The sequence below is a fragment of the Phycomyces blakesleeanus genome (assembly GCF_001638985.1).
Source record: "Phycomyces blakesleeanus NRRL 1555(-) unplaced genomic scaffold PHYBLscaffold_8, whole genome shotgun sequence".
Lineage (NCBI taxonomy): Eukaryota > Fungi > Mucoromycota > Mucoromycetes > Mucorales > Phycomycetaceae > Phycomyces > Phycomyces blakesleeanus.
Genome location: NW_017265141.1, coordinates 1,289,801 through 1,314,129, shown reverse-complemented (window position 1 = coordinate 1,314,129; position 24,329 = coordinate 1,289,801). Strand labels below are relative to the sequence as shown.

The window sequence follows — 24,329 nt, the reverse complement described above, 5'->3', positions numbered from 1 at the left end:
AGAGGTATTTTGTTCATTAAACTTCTTTATCAAACAGAATTGAGTTTTTGGCTGTCAGTTGAATAACCCAAGCCCTTACCTATAAGTAAAAATAAAAATAAGACCAAGAAATAATAGGAATAGTAATAATATCATGTTCAATTTTCATTTAAACTGACATTGCTATCCATTATAAGAGATATAGATCGAGAAACAAACACTAGAACACAACGTAATTTTATTTTGCTTTTACTTTTTGACTTGTATTACAAAAAGCACACCTTTACACATATTACAGATCAATTCACTATAATTTTGGCCGCCTGTCTGCCTATCTCTCTTTCTCTTATTTTTTATTATTATTATTACTTTATAAAATATGCTGTACATACATTAGTACACACATACTACATACTAAATACTACATACATATGCTATGTCTCTTTATGTCTCTCTCATATGACTACATTCCAAGTAAGAAGATCTGTTTCTCTTAGAGTTTGCTGGCCTTGTTCTTGCCTGCAGCTGCCTTGGCCTTCTTTTTCTTCTGTGATTCCTCTAAAGTCAGTCAATCGGTGAATAGAATCAGTAAACTGTTATTTGGAGAGGAAGGTTTATTTATGTTTTATGTTTTCCTTTTTTTTTCTTTTTTTCTTTTGAGAGGATATTTATATAAACTTATGGCTTTATACTCACCAAAGAAACGAAGCATGCTCTCCAACGAATCAGAGCTCGTCATACACTCTCCGAGTCTCTCCATTTCAATCACATTGGTACTGAGAAGCAATTCACGGTCAACACTGCGCACAAGCTCCTTTGTGATCTTCATTGCATTGACAGAGAATTCAGCAGCCTTCTCGGCCAACGCCATAACCTGCTCGTGGAAAGACTCGGTGGGGAAGGTACGGCTGATAAGTCCAGCTTGTTCAAGCTCCTTTGCAGTAAAGGTGCGTCCCATCAGCAACATCTCATTGGCTCTTGAAGTACCCAAGATTCGAGGGAATGTGACAGAAGAACATGCTTCGGCACAGAAACCTAATGAATATAAACAAAGTATTTTTTTGTTTTTTTTTTGATGTTTTATGTATGATTAAGTAAATATATGCAAGCATCTTTACATGCACACACACACACATATATATATATATATATATTGTGGATCTTCAATTGCCCTTGTTCTAATTATCTGTTTATCTATTTTTTTGGCGTTCTATATTTTCTTTGAGATTTTCCTCTTTATTTTCAACGTACTTAATTTCATAAAAGGTGTTGTAAATGTAGCGTCAGGTACCGAATAAACTACATCACACAGTGCAAGCGTGGTAACACCGTATCCAATTGCATGTCCTTAATTTTTATATACAAAACAAGTCGAGCCAAGAGTTGTTAGTATTCATTCTACTTTTTCTCCTTAATTTTCTTTTTACACTACACAAAGGAACTATATCATATATAGTTTTGAACATATATATTATAATTATAAAAAATAATTTTACATACCATTAACAGCAGCAATTAGCATCTTTGGGAAATTGATAAGTTCATCAGTAAGAGTCCTTTTATGTGCGTGTGTGTTAATAATATGTTGATAGTAATATATAGGATTGGTCAGATCAAGAAGATAAAAAATAAAAACCATTAGAATCTCCTTTTGTGTTAGGCAAAAAAAAATACACACACACACACACACACACACAAGCTGCAGTATATTTACTTTGTGACCTCACTACGCTTCATATAATTATCCAAAGCTTCAGGTGTCATTTCAGGAATAGCAAGTTCTTGTCCGGAAGTATAGTATTTTCCCCTGCCAGTCAAGACAGTAACCTTGACATCTTCACTGCTTGCTGCCCAACGAATAGCAGTTCTCCATTCCTACACAGAGCAACCCATAAAAATAAATAGAAAAGAAAATATACACATATGTTATTCTGATCTCCTTGATTTATTTAGTTGTCTTATTTTTTTTTTACCCCGCAAAATAAAATGTACACACACACACATCCATATCCGTACCCATATTCACATACGTACGCACCCGCACGCACAAGTAAGCACGTACATAAATACGCATGCACGCACACAAGCATGTATATACATACGTATATACATATATGTAAATCAAAAGTCCCTCTATTTTATTTTATTTTATTTTTTTCTTATATATATTATCGTACCTCATAAACCAAAGGAGAAAGCGAATTGTATCGTTCAGGCCGGTTAAAGGCAATTTCTGCTACACCTGTAGGAGACAAGCTGACATCAAAGGTTTTGAGTTGAGGAATGTCAGTCATTGCAAAATGAAGTAAAGACAAAAAAAAAAAGAACGTGAAAGAAGTTGTGCTGGTATCACTGTGAATCCTAAACGGATTTATTTGAGTGTATTTAATAAGAGATCTGTGACTTAATTATTATTTATGTGTAAAATAAGATGACAAACACTGGGGCCTAAAAAAAAAACTGTCTTCTTGTTACCATTGATTTAGCAAGTTTATTGCATGTGATTATGTACGGGGATTTATCTAAACGTGTGTACAAAAATGAAAGATATAAAACTCTTTGCATTGGGTTTCAAAACCAGGGAAATATAGTGATAGTCGTGGTAGCCATAGTAGCCATAGTAGCCATGGTAGCCATGGTAACCATGGTAGTAGTATTGTAATAGTAGTGATAGTGATGATGATGATAATAAAAAGTAATATATTTTATTTCTGACTTTTTTAACATACACGCACACAAATACACATTTTTATATATATACAAATGTTTCGCGAATGAAAGGTTTATTTGAATAGTCAACATCATTTGAGTGTTCTTTATACATGTATTTATTAATATTGATGCTGGTGTTGATGCTAATATTATTGTGATTATTATTGTTATTGTTACTACTATTCAAATTATGATGATCGGCTATGTAAAGAATATGATAGAGCGCTAGTTGTTATTCATCTTCATCTTCTTCTTCAAACTTAACTTGCTCTTTTTTGCGCCAGACTCTGGCTTTTCAGGAACATCATCCTGGGCAATTGATCTTTTACGTGGAATTGGGATATTAGATGCTAAATATGTGGTTTGATTTTGAGTTTGGGTTTGAGTTGGAGCTGTTGGAGCTGGAGTTGGATCTGTTGGAGCTGGAGTTGGATCTGTTGGAGCTGTTGGAGCTAGATCTGTTGGAGCTGGAGCTGGAGCTGGAGCTGTTGGATATGTTGGTGTTGCAGTGGTTAAAATGCTGCTATCTGTGCTTGGGATGGATTTTTGTGAAAAATTCTGCATGTCCTTCTTTCTCTGCGAGAGTGAAAGCACCTTTTTGCGTCCAGAACCAGTCTCAAGCCCAGTACCACCAGAAAGAACAGATTCTGGTTTAGCCTCTTCTTTTTCTTTTTCCTTTTCTTTCTCCTTTTCCTGCTGCTGCTGCTGCTGTTGTTGTTTCTGCTGTTGTAGTTGCTGATAATTTTCTTCCTCTCCTTGAAAAACCGGATTCTTGTCAGATTTGTCTTGATTTGGTTCTATTGCATGATCAGGCGTATCGGGAACCTTGTCAGCTGTCTGCGAATTAACTGCGTACTTAAAAGTGTGTTCTATTGCTGTCTTTACAAATAGTGCATTATCCAGCTTGAACTGTTTGGCCTACATAACCCCAAATAAAACAGAATATCAAGAATATATATACATGTGTATGTGTGTGTGTTCAGCATTAAAATAAAATAAAATAAGATATGGCATGATTTATCAATAAGATACACACAAACACAAACACAAAAACCGAAGAAGAAGAAAAGACATATGACATAACATGACATGACATGACATGACAAGAATATTGTTAATTTAATTGGTATAATAAATAAAGCGTCCCGGTACAAGTATACTATAACAATATCATATATATGCGTATGTGTGTACTTACAATATCTGCATCAAGCGGATCGTCTGGATTAGGATGTGCCATTAGAGTTGAAAGCGACATTAGAGTTGTAGAAAGATTGAGCGATGGTTTCCAGCCTCCAGAGACACCTTTTTTGAGAATATCGGCACAAATGCGTCCACAGTCATCAATGTTGGGGTGGTAGATTGGTGTCTTGAAACGGATCTGCGGTGGAGAAAAGGGGTATTGTAGAGGAATTGTAATGTCGAGTTGAAATAAACCTTTCTCATAAGGAGATTCCGGTGGTCCTTTAATGACTGTATATATATGGGCATAAATAAATATTACGTGTGTAAATGTAATTTTCTTGAAGGAACCAATCGTAAAATGTGGCTGTTACTTACATGATTCTAATTGCGTAATATCATCGTCAATAGGATAGCACACAATCCCAGGAGGTGGATCTCTTTCCAAATCAGCTACACATATATATAAAAAAAGGAGGGGGTGAAAGGGGAGAAGAAAAGAGATTTTTTTTTAAAAAAAGAATGTATATAATGTTAGTGAGTGGATTTAGTTGTTTGGCAACAAAGGATGTAAAAAAAAAAGTTTTATATTTGAGGAATTTACTTAGTTCTTTACGCAAGCGAGTAAGCAAGATTTTAGGCGTCATGAGAATGATGAACAAGAAGAAAATAATACACAGCAATGTTAGAAACAATAAGCTGACTTTTTTTCTTATTTTTTTGATATTATGTACGTGCGTATGCGTGTGTGTATATAGAATATTATAATGCTCCCAGAATTACGCATTATTATTCGATACATAAATAATAAAAATAAAATAAAGAGGGTTCATATATAGCCTATAACATAACAAGCATTTACCGGGCCGGAATATATTTTGTTCGGTCTAATAAAACTCTTTGATTATCCGGGCAAAGCACCTGGCTTTAACTATAGAATGGTCATAGTTCTTATGTTTAAATATGCATCAATTTTTGTTGTATTCGAGTCCTAACAAATAAAGCTTGTAGAAATCAGATTATATAGTAACTCTATTTACACAATAGTTTGTTTTGCACAGAATATATATATACCTTATTTATTTTTGTGCCTCAAGTAGATTACAATGGTGACTGAAACAAAAGATATGCTCCACACGCTTATATAATCTTCCGATTATGATATTTTCTATCAAGTGGGTTCCAAGTTATACATCTGTTTGTGCCGCGTTACTTGCTGGTGTGGTATTTCTGGAGATACAAAAGGGAAAAGAGGGGGGTTTCATGCTATAAATATTTTAATTTTAATTTCTGAGATTTACGATTAAAATGATTGGCTAAAGAAAAATAAAAATAAAACCCTCTATTATGCTTTGAAATTTTTTTTGTTAAAAAAAATCTTACTTTATAACTCTTTGCATAACCACGACTCTTTACACTATTATTATTAATACTAATAATAATTAATGCATGCTATGATGTAGGATTTATACTAAAATACTAATGATTTTATCTCAACTACCCATATATTTTTTTTTGAAAATAATAATACCAGCAATTTTTTGCACTTTACTTTGATCAATCTCTTAAATTTAATTTTATTTTTTTTAAAAAAAGGAAAACATCATGTCCAAATTAAAAAACACTCAACACCGTAGAACCCTTCAAAGACTTTCAGATTTTAGAAAGGGAATCATAATCGGCTACTATAAAAAAGGGATGAGAATTTGTGACATTTCAGCCGAAGAGAATATACCAAGGTCTACAATCAATAATATTTTGAAAAAATACAAAGAAACTGGCTCTGTTGCGAACAAAAAACCTTCTGGAAGGCCCGAAAAGCTTACACCTAGAGAGATAAGACATCTTGTTTTGGAAGCTAAGCGAGATCACCATCAAACTTTGGAAGGGATGGCACGTTCAATCAAGAAAGAGACTGGAAAGTCAGTGAGCAGAAAAACCCTTAGTAGAAAACTGCACAAAAATAACATATATCTCTGTACCTCTTAACTCTCTTTTATTTTCTTTAAAAAAAAGCCTATATGTTAAATAAAAAAACCAAATTGGCAAACATTTTTGCTTCATATACAAGTTGGAAAATTATTAGTAACAAATCAAATGAAAAGTTATAGAAGTGTCAAAGCCAAAAATTTCCCTATATTGCAAGTTCATAATAGGGGGTTTCATTATCTCTTCGGATTAGGATTCGGATTAGGTTTCTGAAAGCGGGTATTTAAACAATGAAACTATTGGCTGAGAAAAGTCTGAATAGAATTAAAATGTGTAGATTTAATCCGAAGGAAAAGGCTTTCGGATTGAAATTTAGGTTTGCTCATTTTTACGTCTTGAAATACTTAGAGCAAAATTTTATCAATTTTTTTGCCCCTCCTAAATATTTCCACTTTATATACCAACTTTTATAAGCAAAATGTCCAATATAAGTGATAGATATTAACTTAATTGTTTATAATAAAATATCAGGTACAAGAATAAGATGATTAATTAAAAAGGGGGATTCAATAATTCTCACTTTATATTCACTGTCATTGGCCACAAGTTTAACACTCGCGTTAGGAATCCTAATATGAGTTTTATTTGAAGAGATAATGAAACCCATTATTATTAAAGAGAGAAAAAGAACATAATAGGGGGTTTCAACAGTCCTTTGAGCTTTGAGTTTTAAAGTAGTAACCAATAATACGTAAGAGTTACTAAGTGTTTTTGAGTACCCAAAATGCCTCTTCAGTTCTATTAGGCATTGTGATAATATGATATAAGTGTGGAGTGGTATTGAAAGAGAAAAAGATATTTGCACCAATTTTCTGTTAAATTTCCAAGAAAAATCAAATTTAAGCAAGGATGTATTAAAAGTTTAAAACTCTCGAAGGTTTTCTTTCAAGTTTTAATATTTTTTTAATGGCTACAAATTAATTTCAGCCAGTCATATTTTGAAATTTAAACTAAGCTTAAGTTTAAAAGCTTAAAGGACTGTTGAAACCCCCTATTGTTCCATCCCACTTTAAAGACCCTGGATTATATAGCACCATGAAAAATATAAGCTATTAATTTAGTTTGATAAAGAAAACTCCTGTTCGTACTTCCACGTTTGAATTAGTTAATAAAAGTAATTACTAAAAGTGTTTAAATTTTATAAATCATCTCAATTCGGTATTAATTGTTGAAAAATTGCACGGTATAAGAGAATATATAAATACTAGTTGTAAGCAGATTTGGTGTGAAAGCGTCAGAAAAGTACCATTTTGACTTTTTTTTTTCATCCAAAGGTACAAGGAGATTAATACCACATTGTGTTTTGGAGGAATTAGAGTATTTTTATTATATTAAGAATGTAATATAAATGACCTAACGTATTTCAAGGGCTCGGAAAAGAATTTCATTACTTGGCAAGCGATTTGGGAGAGCATTATAATTTCTGTAAATATATTCCTTTCTCACCTTGCGTTTAACATTAAAACAGCCACTTTTTTTGGCTTGTCCTTTTATAACATACTTTAATAGAGTTTTGATGCCTGTCCCGAACCAGAATGTACACATGCTCTCCTGAAAATCTAGTTTCTCCAATATTTATGGACCAAAAATTCCGTTTACTGACCTCCGTTCACCTTAAGCCAGCGTGTTTTGTGCCGACCACTGTTAGAAGAAACACACGTATTTATAGATGATATTAAAATAAGCATGTCATCCTTGTCGATAATAATTGACCTTGGGGTGTAAGGACATATACCATTTTGTATGACATCACTGCTGATAATGTCTCCCTCAAAGAATTTAATGTTGCTGCTAGATCCAGTCTCTTGGGTATAATTACTGCGGGATTTGTAGCCCCGTGTAATTAGGAAGTTTACAATTGTGGAGATCATAATGACGATAAAAAAATACGATATCTTAAAATATTCCAATGAAGATTTCAAGGTTGCTATAAGAAATGTCTGTGGCTTCCTATCTCTTGGGGCTAATACCAATCTTATCTAGGTCTTCCTTTCCAAAACTGTTATACAAAATAGGTCCAAGCTTTTGGGTAGAACTTATGTGAATACATCGACATACACATTATTTACCTAAAAGTGAACATTCGATTATCGTAAGAATAGTTCAGTGGCTAGGCATACCCTCTTATTTGTTCCCTTAGTCGTCTGATTCAGGGATGTATTCTTACGCTGTCCCATGTTATCCACTTTAGGAAGGTTATTATATTGCCATTGTCACTTGTTATAAGTTATACTTGTATTGCACCTTTTGCCGCGAGATTATATACCGCTTCTTTGACTGTTCCAAGGTCAAAGCTTGCGTATATTAGAGTTGTTGGGTACCTGAATGCATCCAAGCTCCCTGACCTAAAAAATAATAATAATAGTATAGCTCTAAACGCACCAAATCCAACCTGGCAGATGATTATGAAGATGACTCTACAGTGGCTCCTTTTAACAAGATCAAACTCATTCACTGATATTCTCCTCTCTATAAGATAACAGCCTAGCAGTTCTCTTCTTGTTCCTCTTCGGTCTGAAAGTAACTAGTACTTCTTTCTTTTGAGCTGACCTTGCTTGGCTGAGCTCAATTACCCGAAAATCGGGTTTGTGATCTTGATTCAGAAAAGATGTGAAACATAATGGATTAAATAAAAACTAATGAATGTTAAGCTGGACGTTTTTTTTTGTTATCTTTACTCTGATTCGGCTGGTAGTATTGATGGCTTATGTCGATATATAGATAGTTCTCTGTACTTGAACTACTATCCAGAATATATATCTTTAATATTGAAAATACATCGTTTATATTTTACTATTGATGTTTTGGAAAATAGAATAGAAACATACATCTTGAAACGATCGGACATAGGAGATACGAGAACTTTTATTGTGTATTATGTTTAACACTTGTACTCGGTTTGACAGGACCCTTTCATTTTCTTACATGGTTTTTGAAGTGACCCTGATGAAAACACTGAAAGATAACCTTACTTTGATTATAATTCGAATATATATATATGTACGTATTAGAAGAGTTAACAAAGAACTATTCATGTCCGTGAATGTTGTTCTATAGATTTTATTCACATAAATAAGCTACAGTACACAAAGACCACTAGAGATACTTATATGAGCACACACGTAACATCGGACAAATGAAAGTATATATATAGATAGATAGATTATATCTTTAAAGTCGTACAGATTATTTGTTTGTTAATGTAACCATCAGATTATTATACTCTACATACTACGACGTAGGTATATTTATATTCTGAAAAAAATAGTACCTCCTTTATTTCGATAGACAATTATATAAATGTAATACTAAGTCCAAGGATATATATATATATGAGTAAATACATAAAATAGTACTATCTAAATTCACCCTTTTTTATACAGAAAATAATATATCTATTCATATGTGTTCATCTATTAATTATATGCTCACATAATCCATGTATACTGTGAACTAAAACACGGCCCAAGTCACGAGTTGAATCGCATACAATAAAAAACGGTCTACCTAATTTGCGCATTGGGTCTTGTGGGTAGGAAACCCTGTTAAAGGAAGAGAAACAATTTTCATGTACACTTCATTTTTCTATAAATTATTCAAACATATGTATGTGTGTATTCATGCCAAGTTAATACCCGGAAAATTAGCGAGAAAGATCTATACAAAAATGTTGTTATTATATTTATTTAATCTACCTTATAAACGCTTAGTGTATATGTCTTGGTAGAGTGTCGATTGATAATCTCTCCCCTATTTGGGTAAGCCTATAATAATTTATCAATTTTAGCTAAATTCTTATTTTCTTTAAAAAATATATATTTAGGTTACGGAAGAAACGGGATGAGAAGCGCTATTCAAGGTGAGATCCACGCTTGTATTCAATGTGGAGTTGGTCGAAATCCACCGCACCAATAATGACAACTCTTCTAGTCCAAAGCAGGAATTTTTTTTTAAAGCATGTCAATCCTCCTACGGTGTATTCGAGCATAAACGTCGAATCTTTGAAATCTTTTCAATTATCGTCATCTTCATCATCGTTATATATACATGTCTTTTGTACTCTGCTAACATAAACCCAAAGTTGATCGAGACTACTTGTAGCCCCATACAAAAAAAAAGGACTACTTGAAATATTTTATAGGAAAGAACATTTATTAAATAAATAAATATTTATCTGTTTATTTTATATACATGGAAAAAAATTCTTTATTTCCTCATTTGTACATGGGTGTATGCATTAATTTGACTGTCCAGACAATTTATCAAGAGTGGATTGGACTCCTTCCTTAAGAGATGTCGCAGTACTTTCTCGCTTGGCTTGACTGTTTTGCTGTGCTTGAGTATTGGATTGGTTTGTTGGGGCTGAAGACTGAGTGCTGTTGTTCTGTTCAGCTGCATTATCATAGTCGCCAATCTTGAATGGGCCACTGCTGCCAGTAGCTTTCTTGGGATCGTTTGAGCCGAAAGGGTTTTTGAGTTGTCCGATATCCATAATGTACAAGTAAGTGTTATGTTAACAAAGTGATTGATTGAATTGATTTAGAGAAAGGTAAAAAATAATAATAATCTTGGATTTAGACTTGGTTTATATAATGATTTCTTATGTACACACTTGTTTCGTTCTCTCTATGTGTGTATGATTTTATATTACAAAAATCAATGATGTCAAGACGACATCAGAGAAATAGTCTTCCTTAGTACGTCTTGTAAAATAAAATGGAATTATAAAATAAGATAAACTTTTACATGAAAATAATCGATATACGTGGGGAAAATGCTTATTTTATAATGCAAGCATAAATATATTTGTTTCAGAGAATCGTCCGTATAGTGAATTAATCTTACTTTGCTTTTTGCTTTTTGCTTTTTGTTTCTTTTACGTCACTTGGATAAAACATATCTTTATTACAATTAAAATTGCACTCTTATTTGCCTTTCAGTTTTCAGTTTTTAATATTTGGATTTGGATTTGAATTTATGGCTTTGTCTTGCGCTTGTATTAGTAATGGCTTTTTTTAATATATATAATAAAAATTATTTAGCTATATTCTTTTGGAATTATATAATACATAATGTACGTATTTGTGTCAAGTTAATATCTAAATTAGTGGAAAAGGGTGTAATACAAATAATAGGAAATAAAGTAAAAAAAAAAAGACATTGAATCTCCGGGATTGATAAAGTGTGTACAATGTGTGAAACGAATAAAGTTAGACCTTTACAAACTTCCAGCCTGCCTTTTGTACACGCAGCCATCCGGCAAACAGGGAACCGACAATGACTGTGACGCCAGCCCAGATTGCGCCATCTTCGTACCGAGGGGGACTACTACGATTAATGAGGGCAGACGCAATTGGGGTGCCGAACATGTAGCCAAAAAGATTTGTAAAGTATAGTAGACCGACTGCAGGAGAGATGTGTTCAAGGCCAACGACCTGGGGCTGGACGGTCGGGAATAGGGCAATGTATCCACCACCAAAGAATCCATAGAGTACTGCAAATACCCAGATTGTTGCCTGGTCATGGACGTTAATCCAGATCGCTAGACAGCACACGCCGGCCATAAAGGTGCACAGGAACAAACTATTGAATCGGCCGATTCTGTCACCCATGTAACCAGTACAGATACGGGATGCTGCGTTGACAGCCGACATAATCGCCGACAGATTAGTACCAACCCATGGGTCAAGTCCAAGGAAATTTGCATGGGCTTAAATAAAGAATATTGATTAGATTGGTACATTTATATTGTTATTGTTATTCGAGCTGTAATTCTAATTGTCATTGGAATTGTCATTGGCATTGACTATTGCTTTAAATGTATATTCAAATTAAAGAAGAAATCGACTTACAAGAGAGCAAGAAAAATGGGGTCTGTAATAGATGAGTCAAAAAGAGTAGAAATAGGTGTAAAGATGAGCGGTTGTTCAATAGATCTAGGGGCGGAACCTCTTATATATATATCCAATTCTTCTTACCATGTAACCAAAGGTTGTAATGAGACCGTGGACAAACATAATAGAGAACATAGGGTTCTTGAATAGGTACCAGCTGATCAATTGTCCATTTCCACCTGTTTGTTTACTGGTACCCAAAGGACGGACAAGGAGAGATGCAATCGAAAGCAGAACAAAGACGATGATACCGTTGATTCGCAGTGCCCATCTGTAACCCAGGTTATTGATTACTGCCTGGCTAATGTTCGAGATACAAAGACCACCGATACCCGAACCAGACATGGCCAGACCGACTGCCAGGCCACGTCTTTCCGAGAACCACTGCTGAGGGGCACCAATACAGGGGAACCATACAAAGGAAGCACCAAAGCCAAAGAGGACGCCCTGAGTCAAGAATATATGCCAGACCTGCTGGGCAAATGAAGCCAAAATAAGGGCAGCAGTGCAGAGAACGGTGCCTGTGACAAGCATGTATTTATATCCCATACGACTAATGACAAGCTGGTTGATAGGCCCGAGGACAAAGAAGAGCGATACACAGATGGAACCAATCCAGGACAGCTGGCTCATGTTCCCTACATAAACATTTTTGTTGTAATAGTTGAGGTAGATACCCCATGAATAGTTGTAACCAAAGCTATAGAATAGATGATATGTTAGTGAATCCAATTAATAGCATTAAATTCTAATATACACATTTATTCATAGATCTAGAAAAAATTAGTTACATCGAAAAAAGGCCCTAAAGAAGATGTGTGATGCGATGTGAGTGACCATGAATTTATTATTATTGTTTGTTTTTTGTATTTATTTTTATTTATTTTTACCAGGAAAGAACCAAAGACAATAAGCCATCCACGGCCTCCGTCTGGTGGAGTAAGGAGATCTTCATCCTTCTCTGACACAGTCTCTACTGACTTTTCCCTTGTAGATGGAATGGACATCAAAATAAGCGGTGTTTAAGAGAAAGAGGTGTCTTGCGAGGAACTTGAAAAACAATTGTATTTTTCAATAGAAAAAAAAATTAAATAAAAAAAAATTAGTATAAACTCTGTCTCTCTCTAACTTAGTAACAGTATACTTTTATTATAAATATATATATATACATATATATATATGTGTAAGTGTGTGGAGTTGAAATAAAAATCCAAATTTGGAAGAATCCTAATCAGGAATTGTTGGATTTCTTTTTTTTTGAAGTTAAAAAAAAATGTATATTCTTGTACTGTGAATTCAACCTCTTTCACTTGATTTATATATATATAAATATATAAGAATACAAGAAACAATTGAAACATTTGTATCAATAGATATTAATATGATTGATGTCCATGCCCATATCCAGTCTATAAACTTTCCCGAAGAAAGTTTGAGCAAGATGGTTGATCTTGCTCGAGAAGCAGGCGTGACACAAATTGTAAGTGTATCTGAATCTGTCTTTGATGCTCTGGATGTCTTGAACGTTGCACGTACATCGAATGGCTTGATCTGGCCTGGACTGGGTCTACATCCTGTACAACCCCTATCCAAAGAAGACAATCAACCAAGATCAGTTACTCTAAAAGACCTTGAAGAATTCGAGCCTATTCTCCAGCAGAGTATTTCTGCCAAAGAGATTTGTTGCATTGGTGAAAGTAAGCAACATAAATTATTCATATATATATTTACATTTGGGTGTGTATTTGTAGTATATACTAAAACCAATTAATCAATCAATCAATAAATAAATAGTTGGCCTGGATTTTTCACTACATATATTGGCCAAGAATACCCACAACCCAAGTACTCTTTCTGAAGATGAACTCAAGAATATCCAGCGTCAAGTGTTTAAAAGACAAGTGGAAATGGCCATTGACGCTGATCTAACTGTGAATGTCCATTCAAGGTGAGAATCGTTTATTTTGACATGCATTCAACAAAAAAGTATATATTATACAAAGTAAAAGAAAATCTTATTTCATTTCGATCGCACAGATCAGCAGGTCATCATGCACTAGCAATCTTGTACGAGTGCAATGCAAAGCGAGTTATAATGCATGCTTTTGATGGAAAGTAAGTTCGGTAATTCATTCCAGCTATTTAAAATTAATATTTTGCTTAATAAATAAATAAATAGGGTTTCATATGCGAAAAAGGCAGTCGAAGCAGGGTGAGGTTATGATACTTTGATTTGATTTGGTTCAAATGAATTTTTAACATAAAGAACCAATATCCGTACAATTGTTTTTCTTTATTTTTTTTTTAAAAAAAAAGATATTATTTCTCTGTTCCGCCATCAATTGTACGCTCACCAGAGAAGCAGAATCTAGTGGCTGCCTTGCCTCTATCACACCTCTTGTTAGAATCTGATTCTCCTGCACTGGGCCCTCAAAAGAATGTTGACAACACTCCAGCCAACATTCTCCTGGCGGCCATGGAAATTGCGCGCATCAAAAAAGTGGATGTGGAACAAGTGGTAAAGTCAGAAACAAAAGCACTCTTATTTTCCCTTCCTTCAAAGGCTCAGAAAGAGATTAAAGGAAAATAAAGGAAGATCAGGCCAAATGCCAAAAAGGCCTTTCTTTCTTTTGATTGCTAATGCCTTGTTTTAATCTTTACTTTAATAGATAAAGACGACCACTGATAATGCTATCAAACTTTTGATTAAACCATATTAATAAAGATATATACGTATTTGTGTGTGTGTGCGTGTGCGCGTAAGGAGAGAGTCAGAAAGAAAGAAAGAGAAAAAGACGAATACCTAACGATCAAACTATTGATAAAATATATACATATCTATATATACAATCTTTCTGTTTTGTGACGTCCAAAAGCATTGATGAATATTCCGACCATTACTCAACCCAAAAGATATATATATATATATATAAAATAAAATAAGTGGTCAAATCAGACATATAAGCACACGCACGTACACCCCATCCACCCACCCTCACACACACACGCACTCATACACACAGATCTCTCTTTTTTTAATAATAATAATAATTTAAAATATATTTCCTTCAGTGCACGGACATCTAATGACAACATCAAAATACGAAGAATCCATTAAAGAACTCGTGTCTACTGACGATGCCAAACGGCTCAAAGCCCTTCGGTTCATCAAGAACTCTGTCATCGGCAACAAGACCAAAAAGGATCTCTACATTAAACTCGGTGTAGTTGAGAGGTTGTGTAAATGTTGTGCATTCGCCATCTAAACATACCTGCATTGAAACAGACTTGTAGAATACTTATCATTGTCAGACCCAGAAGCATATGGATTAAAGATTCAGGCAGCAACTATCCTTGGGAGCATTGCATATGGTAAAGTATTATAATTTATATTACATTCTGTCAAAAATACTAATATATATGTTATTATTCTTTAAACATACACATAAATCACAGGAAAAGATGAGAATGCAATTTCAGTCGTTGCATTTGGTGCTTTGAATCCTCTCTTAAATTCACTTCGATTACCCCCACATAACAATCTCACAGAAGCAATTCACCAACGTCGTAAATTATTGGAAGCCTCTACTCGCGCACTTAAATCCATATTTTCATCTTCGAAAGTATCAAAAGAACAAGTATTTATGGTAATGTCACCTCTATCTTATATATACATATACATCTTTATATATATATATTCACTATAATATTATAGGATGGTCATATTGAAGACATCGTGGCTCTTTTGGAAGGAACATCGCCTGTAATCTTACTTGAAACTCAGAACAATGTATCGTCTGATAGTCTATCTTTTGCAATGATTGCAGAATTCACAGCTGCGATTGTAGCAAAATGCTGTGATACACCAGAACAACAAATGGAGCTAGCATCTGCTGGAGTTTTGAAGCCATTAATCAATTTGCTCTATTCAAACTGTATAAAGGTAATAAGTGTATATAAATAATAACTGTCTATTTCCTTGGTACCCCCACTCCCACACAATAATAATAATAGTTATCCATATATGTATTGTAGGCACAAGAGGCAGCATTGGATGCCCTGGCTACTTTGTGTAGAGAGAATACAGAGATCGGCAAGATGGTTGTTGGTGGCAGCCGTAAGTATATTGCTTATATTTTGTCATAAAAAAATGACGTTTATAGAGAAGAAACTAAGAATTCAATTTTATTTTTTATTATTATTAATGTATCAGTGACCCAAGATAAACAACAATCCTGTATTGAAACTATTCTGGAATTTGTAAAAGAAAAATGCCCAAAGATGAGATTGATTGCAGCCACTTGGTGAGTACATCTAAAATAAAATAAAAGGAAATAGATATTCATTGTAGACAAAAACAACAAAAAGAAGTACCGTTTAATTCTAAACGTAATGTACATGAACACGTATTTATATATATATATATATATGTGTGTGTGTGTGTGTGTGTGTGTGTATGTGTCTGGTTTGTACTTTTTGCAGCTTAACAAACTTGTATCGAACTGGCGCCTTTTCTGAATCTACCGATTCAATTGTGCTCGTCGTTCTCCCTGCACTCGTGAAGTTATTGTCAGAGCCAACTGGAGATGTTCAAGAAAAAGCCCCACTTGTTTTGGCTGATCTTATAAAGGATAGTGAAGATATGCAAAAGGCTGCATTTGAAGCATATGCCATTCCTCGTCTTGTTGAATTATTAGCCACTTTGTCCACCAAAGATTCAAACTCTGCTGATTTAATGTTGGGTGTTCCTGGCGTCGGTAGTCTGGCCAAGCGTAAGCAAAAAATCAGAGAGGTACATCTAATGACTTGAACTTTCAAATACTGTCAACATATCGCTGATATATATATATATATATATGATGTTCATGTAGAATTGTTTAATTGCAATCGCTGCTGCTACACTTGCAAAAGAAGAATGCAGAACTCAAGCTATTGATCAAAAAGTTCTTCCTTATGTTGTACAGGCTCTCCAGAGTGAATATCCCAATGTACGTTTGGCTGCATGTCAATGCGCGAAATCTCTTTCACGTAGTGTGAGCAACTTGCGAACCAGCCTAGTGGATGCTGGCATTGCAGTCCCTCTGATAAAGGTAAAAGCATAACATATAAGTCCATTAATTTTGAATTAATGCTTAATATATTGATATTGATATCATTTCTTTAAAATAAAAACAAACTATCGATAGTTGTTGAACGATAGCTCGATCGTTATACAGGCTGCTGCTTGTGGTGCAATCTGTAACCTCGTTCTTGAGTTCTCTCCTATGCGCAAGAGCGTGATTGATGGTGGAGGAATTGAACATTTTGTTGAATTTTCGCGCTCTAGCGACCCCAAGTTGCAACTTAATGGTGTCTGGGCTCTTAAGAGCTTGTTGTTCAAATCAGATCTGCCAGTGAAAAAGGCAGTTATGAAAGTATTGACATACAATGCCTTGATTGATTTGCTTCATCAGCCCGCACCAGCTATTCAAGAGCAAGCTCTAGAGATCGTGCGGAACTTGGTGTGCGGTAATCAAGAGGTATGATATACAAAGAAAAACACTAAAAATATGCATAATATACTGATATCTTTCATTAATAGGCTATTGAGGATGTGATTGAGGGAATCGGTAAAGACGACTTATTGGATGTTATTGAGAGCAAATTGGAGGACACGTTTGATATGGATGTCGATGATGAAGATGATGCAGCTGTGGCCAGAGTAAGTAAAGAATGCATCAAGATTGAAACATCAAGATTTTATTGACTTTTTTTTTTTTTGAAAAAAAAGACACTCGAGCCAGCCCTCTTTATTGTAGTAAATATGTCAAGTGGACCAGAGGGTCCCAAGATGGCCCTCATGAGTAGACCCAACATTACCAATAGTGTGTTCCGTCATTTAGTAAGTTGCCTTTATTTCGTCAAGTCATGGTCTAATTAAGTTGGTATTTGAATATCAAAATAGTCACATGATAACCCAGCTATTCGTGCTGCTGCAACCTGGTGTATGATAAACTGGACATGGAAAGATCGTGAAGGACAACAAGAAGGTTTGAAAGAACGTGTTCGTTATTTGCGTGATTTAGGTGCAGAGCAAAAATTGCGTGTAATGGAAAGTGATTCCTGCCGAGACGTTCGTGACAGAGCAATGACAGCACTTGAGCAACTTATGGCTGCAAGTTCTTAAAAGCGTCAACAAAACTTATGAAAATGTTGTCTCACTTCGACAAATATCTTCTTCCCTTCTCATCCAAGCTCTTATGTACGTATCCATGTATATTTACAGCCTCAGCTTACTCGACTCTATCCATATTGTTGTCTGTTTTACAAACATATCTCTTACTCTATTTTCTGTTAAAAATAATAACTATAATGGAAACCTTCAAAACTTTATATATCCCTTCCCTTAACCTCCTCTTTTATCTCTTTACATTCCTCTCTTCCCCTTTCTCCCCTTAATCAACAAACAACAAAGTCAAGACAAATAATAAAAACAAGAGCAGGCGAATATTTAGAAAGCATCGGTTTCCTTTTTTTTCTTTTACAATCTTTGATGTGATTTTTTTTCTTTAAAAAAGAGACATGGGTTGGATGAAGAATAAAGCATATATAGCTTACTCGCGACGACCACGGCCTAAATATTTTTAAAGAAAAAATTAAAAGAGTATGTTAATAAATAAGAAACTCTCAAAAAGGGTACATTATGTTGTGCTATGGATAACGTATGCATACGCGTAATTTCTAAAAGCTACAAATAACTTACCCATACCACCACGGAACTCAGGCTTGAAGTCACCAGAGGCGCCCTCCTTGCGTCTGTAGTCATCACGGTCACCACGGGGACCACGGGGACCCTCACGACCCTCACCGAAAGCACGGCGGGGAGCAGCGGGGCGAGCAGCCTTCTTCATGGTGGCGGGGACGATCTCCTGGGGCAAGTGGAGGTACTCACGGAGGTAGTTGATACCCTCATCGGTGAGAGTGTAGTAGTAGAACTGCCACGAGAACTGGGTCTTGACGAGACCCTTGGAGGTCAAGGACTGCATGGCCTTGATGACCTCAAGGTTGGGGACCTCAAGCTCGGAGTGCTTGGGGGCGTTGAAGTCCTTGGCAGCGACCAAAGCACCGTCTGGAAAAACAAACAGCAAAACATTGGAGCAAAAGATGAGTAAGAATATTCTCTTTAGACGACTAGCTTGTGATAGTTACCCTTGAAGAGAGCCTCGTAGATGGTCTTTCTGTTTTCCTTGGAAATAAGCATGGTGGTTCTGTTTAAGGAATGTAAGTGTCAGCCAAGTCTCGATTCTTGCTTGTCCGTCAAATATATACATCCATCAATCCACATCCCCATATCTATCGTTTGGCTGATTGCTATTTTGAATCTGTCTATCTTTTTAGAGCATCATGTCCAGTATGGTGCCGTTGGATGGAGATGGGGATGGATTGATGCGTATGGGCTACGTACCGATGCGGGGAAAGAGGAGGATTGGACTTTGAAGCCAAGGACCCTTTTCATCAGCAACCCGCCGGGCAAGTGCTGGTTGCCATTTTTGGAAACTCGCCTACTCAACCTCCGCCAATCAGTCCTCCCCTGCTCAAACCACATTTTGGGAACCCTCTTTCACCTCTTTACTCTTCAACAAGTATAGAAAATGTTGGGATATAAGTTGAATTTGGTAGATATTTTAGGATATATATCCATAAGCTAATATAATGTAGATATACTGACTTGTAGATATATTCATGGCTTGTGTGTATGTATATATATATCTATATTTTTTTTAGTTCTCTTAAAGATCTATTTATTATTCGAGGTTTAAACCGTCTTTTTTTTTAAAACTATATAATTTTATTATTAAAGATGTCTTATTTTATTTTTGTTGCTCTTGGAAAGAAAACCTCCAGGAACTACTTTAGTAGCACTGTGCACAACTCTATATTCCAAGTTATCAGCTTAAGAAATAGTCATTTGAGCAACTACTTCTGGGTGAATGCCGGACTGTTCGTGACTAACTTTTTTTTCTACAATTTCGGTTTGTCCCCAATGAAATTTACCGGGACCAAAAATCCCAAAAAAAAAAGTGAATAGAAGATAAAAGAAGAAAAAGAAAGGACGAATCAATAGAATGACAGACAAGCAGATTAGTCGTAAACTAAGAAGACAGGCCATTCATAGCCTTTTACATCGGCACAAGAATGGAGAAGATGAATGGTCATGTTGTGAAACTCGATTCAGTACCCCTGATGCCATTGGTAGACATCTCAATGCCTGTCACAGTGAAGTCATCCAAGCAAAGGAAGATGCTCAACGGCTTTTAATGAACAGTCCAAAAGCTGAAATTGGCCAGGACACCCTGAAGCAAAGAAGAGTAGCAAAGGTAAGACCACTGCTCTTTGTTGCTTCTGGTTAGTTGTTATTACCATTATTACTGTATATTAGCAAGTAAATAATAAAATATTAAATAAAAATTATAAATAATAAAAATAAAAATAACAGAAAAATACTTGAATTCCCCATACATATACATAAATACATACATACATACATACATATGTTTGCACGTCTATAAATTTATTTATCAAAATATACACACAAAATGAAGGGAGATTCGGACCCTATTAGGCTAGAATGTTCCTGTGATATGGAGTCATCCATGGTGATTTTGTTTTATTCTTATGGTGCTGTACCTGATCCCGCTTCGTTGGCAAAGGAGCATTTAGCCTGGGAAAAGGAAGGATTGACGGGCAAAGTAAGAATAGCTTCAGAGGGTATCAATGGTACATTGGCAGGCAATCGAGACTCCATCCAAGCTTACATTGACTGGCTCCTCACTATGCCGTGCATGGAAACACATCGAAACAAAGATCAAAAGGACTTTTTTAAGCCTTCGCGAGGTTGTCGACATGTGTTTGTCGACCTGTCTGTCAAACTTGTAGAAGAAATCTGCCCCTTAGGACGGCCTGAACAAGTGACATTAGAGCAACTTAGCCAACCAAGACACGCAAAAGCTAAACTGAGCCCAGAATCATTCCACGAACAGCTAAAAAGAGAAGATGTGGTGTTGTTGGATACGCGTAACTATTATGAGAGTCGAATTGGTCATTTTGAAGGAGCCATTAAACCTGCCATCCGCAAATTTAGTCGATTCCCCGACTATGTGGATAGAAACAAAGAGAGCTTGGAAGGAAAGACTATACTTACTTATTGTACTGGGTATGTTGAAACAACTTTACAAGACATAATATTACATTCGCACAATTGTATGTATATTATTATCACTATATTCTAACTTTACATAGTGGTATTCGATGCGAAAAGGCGACTGCCTACATGCGACAAGCACTTTCTGATGAGACTGATATTATGATGCTAGACGGTGGAATTCATAACTATCTAGAATGGTGGGGAAAACAGTCCAAAGAAAAAAAACCACTTTGGCAAGGCAAAAACTATGTTTTTGATGCACGACAAGGTTTGGGTGTGCCAGTAGCAACAGCGGAAGAGGCAAAAGTTAGCCATTGCAGCATTTGCCAAGTGCCGTGGGATACATATCTCAAGTGTGCTTCTGTAAATTGTCATCTGTTGGTATTGTATTGCACTGATTGCCTCGAAAAGGGACACATTGCATATTGCTGTGATGATTGTGGAAACGGTATTCGTGGTACTGATGGAGTATGTGGCTGCGAACGAAAGAGACGTCTAGAAGAAATGTCTCTTTTGGCTCTTTAAAATGTATTTCTTTGTTTTTGGGTATTTGTTTTCTATTTATATATATATATATATAAAGTACAAGTTTTTTTTAAATATGTAAACAAGTGTTCTAAGGTGGGGGGGGGGGGGGTAAAAGGGCAAAAAAAAGACAATGCTGAAATGAGATAGAAGGTTTTAAATAGAAAAAAAACAAGATGATTGATGGATGGAGTTGATGAAGGCAGTGCTGAGAACAGAAGAGCCTGGTGGATTTGTGCTGCTACACTTTTTTTTGCTACGCGGTTTCTTTGTTTGGGTTTATGCCAAGTGATACACTAATTCTAACTTATTTCTCTCTGACCATCCACTTCTTCTTCATGCCTTTCCAGAACGCAGAATGTGTTTTCTCAGAAGAGGAGGGTCGGCTTGGTGGAGGTCTACGCCCACCGCTTTCGGGATCGTCCATCCATTTTGTTGTACCTGGGAGGTGCTCTGATGTGCTGGCTTGCCAGGCATAAACTTCATCAATTTCCTTTGTCACAGAGACAGGCGGTGGCTCAAGAACACTATCAATATCAAACTCATCTTGATCGATATCTTGGGTAATGAAAGGAGCTATCGTGTCCACAGATGAATGCTTTGGGTCAGTAGTAGTGGGAGTTGGAGGAGAATAGGGACGAGTTGCGGAGAAGGAGCGCTGAGGTCGCGCTAATGGTTCGGTGTTGGGCAGAGGAGGGAGGGGCTCAGATGGCGGGGGAGTGGCAGGTGGGAGGTTGATGTCCGCCCAGCGAGCAACATACGATATATGAGATGAAGTACTTAAAGTATTGGCACTACTACGACGTTTTGTATGCACAGCCTTTGTTGATTGACTCCGTGATGATGTTATAGAGAAGTGTGATGTATCAACCGTACGATCGTCATCTGTTTGTCTTTGATCATAGGGATGCATTGATATAACCGAAGAACCGAAAGTAGAATTACTGTTAGTACGACGACGCATCTCTCGGGGTGTAGATTCTGTGACATTGCGTTTAGTGCTATTGTTCATCGAAAGCTCAAATATAAGAGCATCCTTTGACTTCAATTGGTTCTCGAGAGAAAGCACGCGATCTTGTATTATGCGTGTCTGGGCATCAAAGTCGTTCTGGATTTCAGTCGAGACAAGCATCATCATACGCACCTGGCCTTGGCTCATCTCAACTTCCCCCTCCAAAGCTCCCATAGCACGCTCTAAGCTCATCTTTGTCTTCTTCATTGTAGCCATCTCCGACTGTAGTACACGTAGTTCGGCCCGCGACTCGCTAATAGCTGCCGGGCCCCATGCCTCAGGAGAGACTTGGAGTGGCAAAGTAGGCTGCAATTCCAGACTTTGTTCGAGTCCTTGAATAAGACGATCTTGTTTGAGAACCAACTCAGTTAATTGACGAACGCGATGGGATTCTTTTTCTTTTTCTGCAAGGAATTGCTCTAACGTGTTTTGCATTGTTTTGTCCTGTGCTGCCAGCTGCTGGCGGTAATGCAGCACTTCTTTGTTGGAGGCAGAAACACTGTCCAACCAAAATGCTTCCAAGGCTGCGGTTTGTTGAGCAATGTCACTACCAGTTTGTTGGATAATGGACGACAGGGTCTGCCGGAGCAGCACTCTGTCCGATCCTGATTCAACATTGATTGTCTCATGCGTCGTAGACCGAATTAGTTCGCACGTTCCAGCTAGACTTTCTCGTTGGTTTGGTAACACCCTTTGTGGTGTGTGGTTACCGAATTCACTTTCGATACCCTCAGACACCGTGGCCGGCACCAACCCTGGATGCATGGTCAGGAGTTTTGTGTTCTGGAGACTTATTCGTCGCTCTCGTACTCTTTCCGGGGGTTCTATACCGTATGACCTATAGGCTTTGTCGAGTGCACTGTAAAGAGGTCCATTAAGGCTCCCTAAGCTGCTGTTGCGTCTTACTCGGGGTTGTCCGTCGTTCGTATTGGGACAAGATATTGTTCGACTTAAGGATGTATTTTGTGAAGAGGCGGACGTCGAGGGAGAGGGTGTTGGTACAAAATGTCCAACGGGAATATCTTCTGGTCCTGTCTTTTGCCACACGGATGATACCATTGCTAAGCTTTTGATACGTTCTAGCTCTCTATCAACTGTGCGTTGTTTTTCAGCTGGATTTCCTGTATTCTGAGGTCGTTGTTTGAGCCAGCTTGTTGTAGCTGCACTCTGTCGCCGTGAGTCGGGACTGCTCTCGGCGGTTGCCATGACGCCAAATCAATAAAAGACAAACAAGTTTTTCTCGGGAGAAGAAGGAAGGTAATAGCGTGCCCAGGCCCACGTTTATAACGAAATTAAGCGGAGAGACAATAGTCATAAACGAGGGACTTGATCTCCATGCGGAGTCCAATCCATTCTACAGTACACCCTTTCCAGAAATTATTGGTGCACCAGCAAAAATCAATTTGGTGCAAAAACGGAATGCACCAAATGAACCAAGAAAAATCAATTTAACAGAGAAATGGATAGAAAAGCAGCGATCCTATGGACCCAGTGTCTTTCTCTAATCCTTCAGGGTAAAGTGGTGTGTCCTGAAATTCATACAAGATATTCAATTAGTAATCCTAAATTTAGACATGGCCATAAAATAATAATAATTAGTCACAAATATATTATATCAATAGCCAGTTAGACAGAAGAGTATACGAATTTGTTGTCATTACACACTTCGTGATGGAATATTGCTGGATATTTTACTATTTATTGGTCTTATTATGCATGCGATGACTTTCTCTTTATTTCACCTATTGTATATATAACCGGTAAATTACTCAATGCTCATCATTGAAAAAAGCCAAAATCTGTTTGGAAGCATCGGCTAGTAAGTAATTCCCACTCACCCTCTTATTTCTTT

General features: G+C 36.4%; 11 protein-coding genes across 11 annotated transcripts; 4 read left to right on the top strand and 7 right to left on the bottom strand.

Annotated features, from left to right (window-relative positions):
- Nucleotides 1-472: 472 nt before the first annotated feature.
- Nucleotides 473-2,273, bottom strand: PHYBLDRAFT_167366 (hypothetical protein; the record flags this gene model as incomplete). Its single annotated transcript, XM_018435632.1, has 6 exons — nucleotides 473-537; nucleotides 676-1,014; nucleotides 1,231-1,326; nucleotides 1,480-1,535; nucleotides 1,694-1,854; nucleotides 2,157-2,273. 6 exons carry the CDS (start codon nucleotides 2,271-2,273, stop codon nucleotides 473-475), a joined length of 834 nt encoding a protein of 277 aa, XP_018293084.1.
- A 1,577-nt stretch (nucleotides 2,274-3,850) lies between these two features.
- Nucleotides 3,851-4,321, bottom strand: PHYBLDRAFT_111568 (hypothetical protein; the record flags this gene model as incomplete). Its single annotated transcript, XM_018428220.1, has 2 exons — nucleotides 3,851-4,164; nucleotides 4,252-4,321. Coding segments are annotated over 2 exons (384 nt in total), but the record flags the coding sequence as incomplete, so codon positions are not given.
- A 2,894-nt stretch (nucleotides 4,322-7,215) lies between these two features.
- PHYBLDRAFT_67805 (hypothetical protein) lies at nucleotides 7,216-8,710 on the bottom strand (the record flags this gene model as incomplete). Its single annotated transcript, XM_018441853.1, has 7 exons — nucleotides 7,216-7,421; nucleotides 7,466-7,757; nucleotides 7,983-8,047; nucleotides 8,107-8,207; nucleotides 8,413-8,455; nucleotides 8,541-8,622; nucleotides 8,657-8,710. The coding sequence occupies 7 exons, from the start codon at nucleotides 8,708-8,710 to the stop codon at nucleotides 7,216-7,218; spliced, it is 843 nt and encodes a 280-aa protein (XP_018293082.1).
- Nucleotides 8,711-9,712: 1,002 nt separating this feature from the next.
- On the bottom strand, nucleotides 9,713-10,354 carry PHYBLDRAFT_144394 (hypothetical protein; the record flags this gene model as incomplete). Its single annotated transcript, XM_018431211.1, has 2 exons — nucleotides 9,713-9,788; nucleotides 10,110-10,354. 2 exons carry the CDS (start codon nucleotides 10,352-10,354, stop codon nucleotides 9,713-9,715), a joined length of 321 nt encoding a protein of 106 aa, XP_018293081.1.
- Nucleotides 10,355-11,072: 718 nt separating this feature from the next.
- PHYBLDRAFT_144393 (hypothetical protein) lies at nucleotides 11,073-12,763 on the bottom strand (the record flags this gene model as incomplete). Its single annotated transcript, XM_018431210.1, has 5 exons — nucleotides 11,073-11,572; nucleotides 11,715-11,736; nucleotides 11,841-12,456; nucleotides 12,548-12,561; nucleotides 12,647-12,763. 5 exons carry the CDS (start codon nucleotides 12,761-12,763, stop codon nucleotides 11,073-11,075), a joined length of 1,269 nt encoding a protein of 422 aa, XP_018293080.1.
- Nucleotides 12,764-13,137: 374 nt separating this feature from the next.
- Nucleotides 13,138-14,346, top strand: PHYBLDRAFT_67803 (hypothetical protein; the record flags this gene model as incomplete). Its single annotated transcript, XM_018441852.1, has 5 exons — nucleotides 13,138-13,453; nucleotides 13,551-13,704; nucleotides 13,794-13,871; nucleotides 13,936-13,968; nucleotides 14,073-14,346. 5 exons carry the CDS (start codon nucleotides 13,138-13,140, stop codon nucleotides 14,344-14,346), a joined length of 855 nt encoding a protein of 284 aa, XP_018293079.1.
- A 440-nt stretch (nucleotides 14,347-14,786) lies between these two features.
- On the top strand, nucleotides 14,787-18,250 carry PHYBLDRAFT_78902 (hypothetical protein). The gene is made up of 12 exons (XM_018443398.1): nucleotides 14,787-14,991; nucleotides 15,043-15,128; nucleotides 15,213-15,403; nucleotides 15,472-15,699; nucleotides 15,792-15,873; nucleotides 15,970-16,060; nucleotides 16,239-16,548; nucleotides 16,628-16,846; nucleotides 16,943-17,275; nucleotides 17,338-17,457; nucleotides 17,527-17,637; nucleotides 17,701-18,250. Exons 1-12 carry the CDS (start codon nucleotides 14,843-14,845, stop codon nucleotides 17,920-17,922), a joined length of 2,142 nt encoding a protein of 713 aa, XP_018293078.1. The 5' UTR covers nucleotides 14,787-14,842; the 3' UTR covers nucleotides 17,923-18,250.
- A 255-nt stretch (nucleotides 18,251-18,505) lies between these two features.
- PHYBLDRAFT_103278 (hypothetical protein) lies at nucleotides 18,506-18,996 on the bottom strand (the record flags this gene model as incomplete). Its single annotated transcript, XM_018427760.1, has 2 exons — nucleotides 18,506-18,864; nucleotides 18,945-18,996. Coding segments are annotated over 2 exons (411 nt in total), but the record flags the coding sequence as incomplete, so codon positions are not given.
- Nucleotides 18,997-19,139: 143 nt separating this feature from the next.
- Nucleotides 19,140-19,401, top strand: PHYBLDRAFT_144389 (hypothetical protein; the record flags this gene model as incomplete). The annotated part of the gene is made up of 2 exons (XM_018431209.1): nucleotides 19,140-19,196; nucleotides 19,255-19,401. The coding sequence occupies 2 exons, from the start codon at nucleotides 19,140-19,142 to the stop codon at nucleotides 19,399-19,401; spliced, it is 204 nt and encodes a 67-aa protein (XP_018293076.1).
- A 931-nt stretch (nucleotides 19,402-20,332) lies between these two features.
- Nucleotides 20,333-21,465, top strand: PHYBLDRAFT_67800 (hypothetical protein; the record flags this gene model as incomplete). The annotated part of the gene is made up of 3 exons (XM_018441851.1): nucleotides 20,333-20,949; nucleotides 21,036-21,295; nucleotides 21,395-21,465. The coding sequence occupies 3 exons, from the start codon at nucleotides 20,333-20,335 to the stop codon at nucleotides 21,463-21,465; spliced, it is 948 nt and encodes a 315-aa protein (XP_018293075.1).
- Nucleotides 21,466-21,772: 307 nt separating this feature from the next.
- PHYBLDRAFT_67799 (hypothetical protein) lies at nucleotides 21,773-23,683 on the bottom strand (the record flags this gene model as incomplete). Its single annotated transcript, XM_018441850.1, has 1 exon — nucleotides 21,773-23,683. The coding sequence occupies one exon, from the start codon at nucleotides 23,681-23,683 to the stop codon at nucleotides 21,773-21,775; it is 1,911 nt and encodes a 636-aa protein (XP_018293074.1).
- Between the last annotated feature and the right edge of the window lie 646 nt (nucleotides 23,684-24,329).

Coding starts and splice junctions, on each gene's coding strand:
- PHYBLDRAFT_78902 (XM_018443398.1), top strand. CDS start 14,843: ATGACAACATCAAAATACGAAGAATCCATTAAAGAACTCGTGTCTACT. Junction 15,874..15,969: donor GATGGTTGTTGGTGGCAGCC/GTAAGTATATTG, acceptor TTAATGTATCAG/TGACCCAAGATAAACAACAA. Junction 16,549..16,627: donor GTAAGCAAAAAATCAGAGAG/GTACATCTAATG, acceptor ATGTTCATGTAG/AATTGTTTAATTGCAATCGC.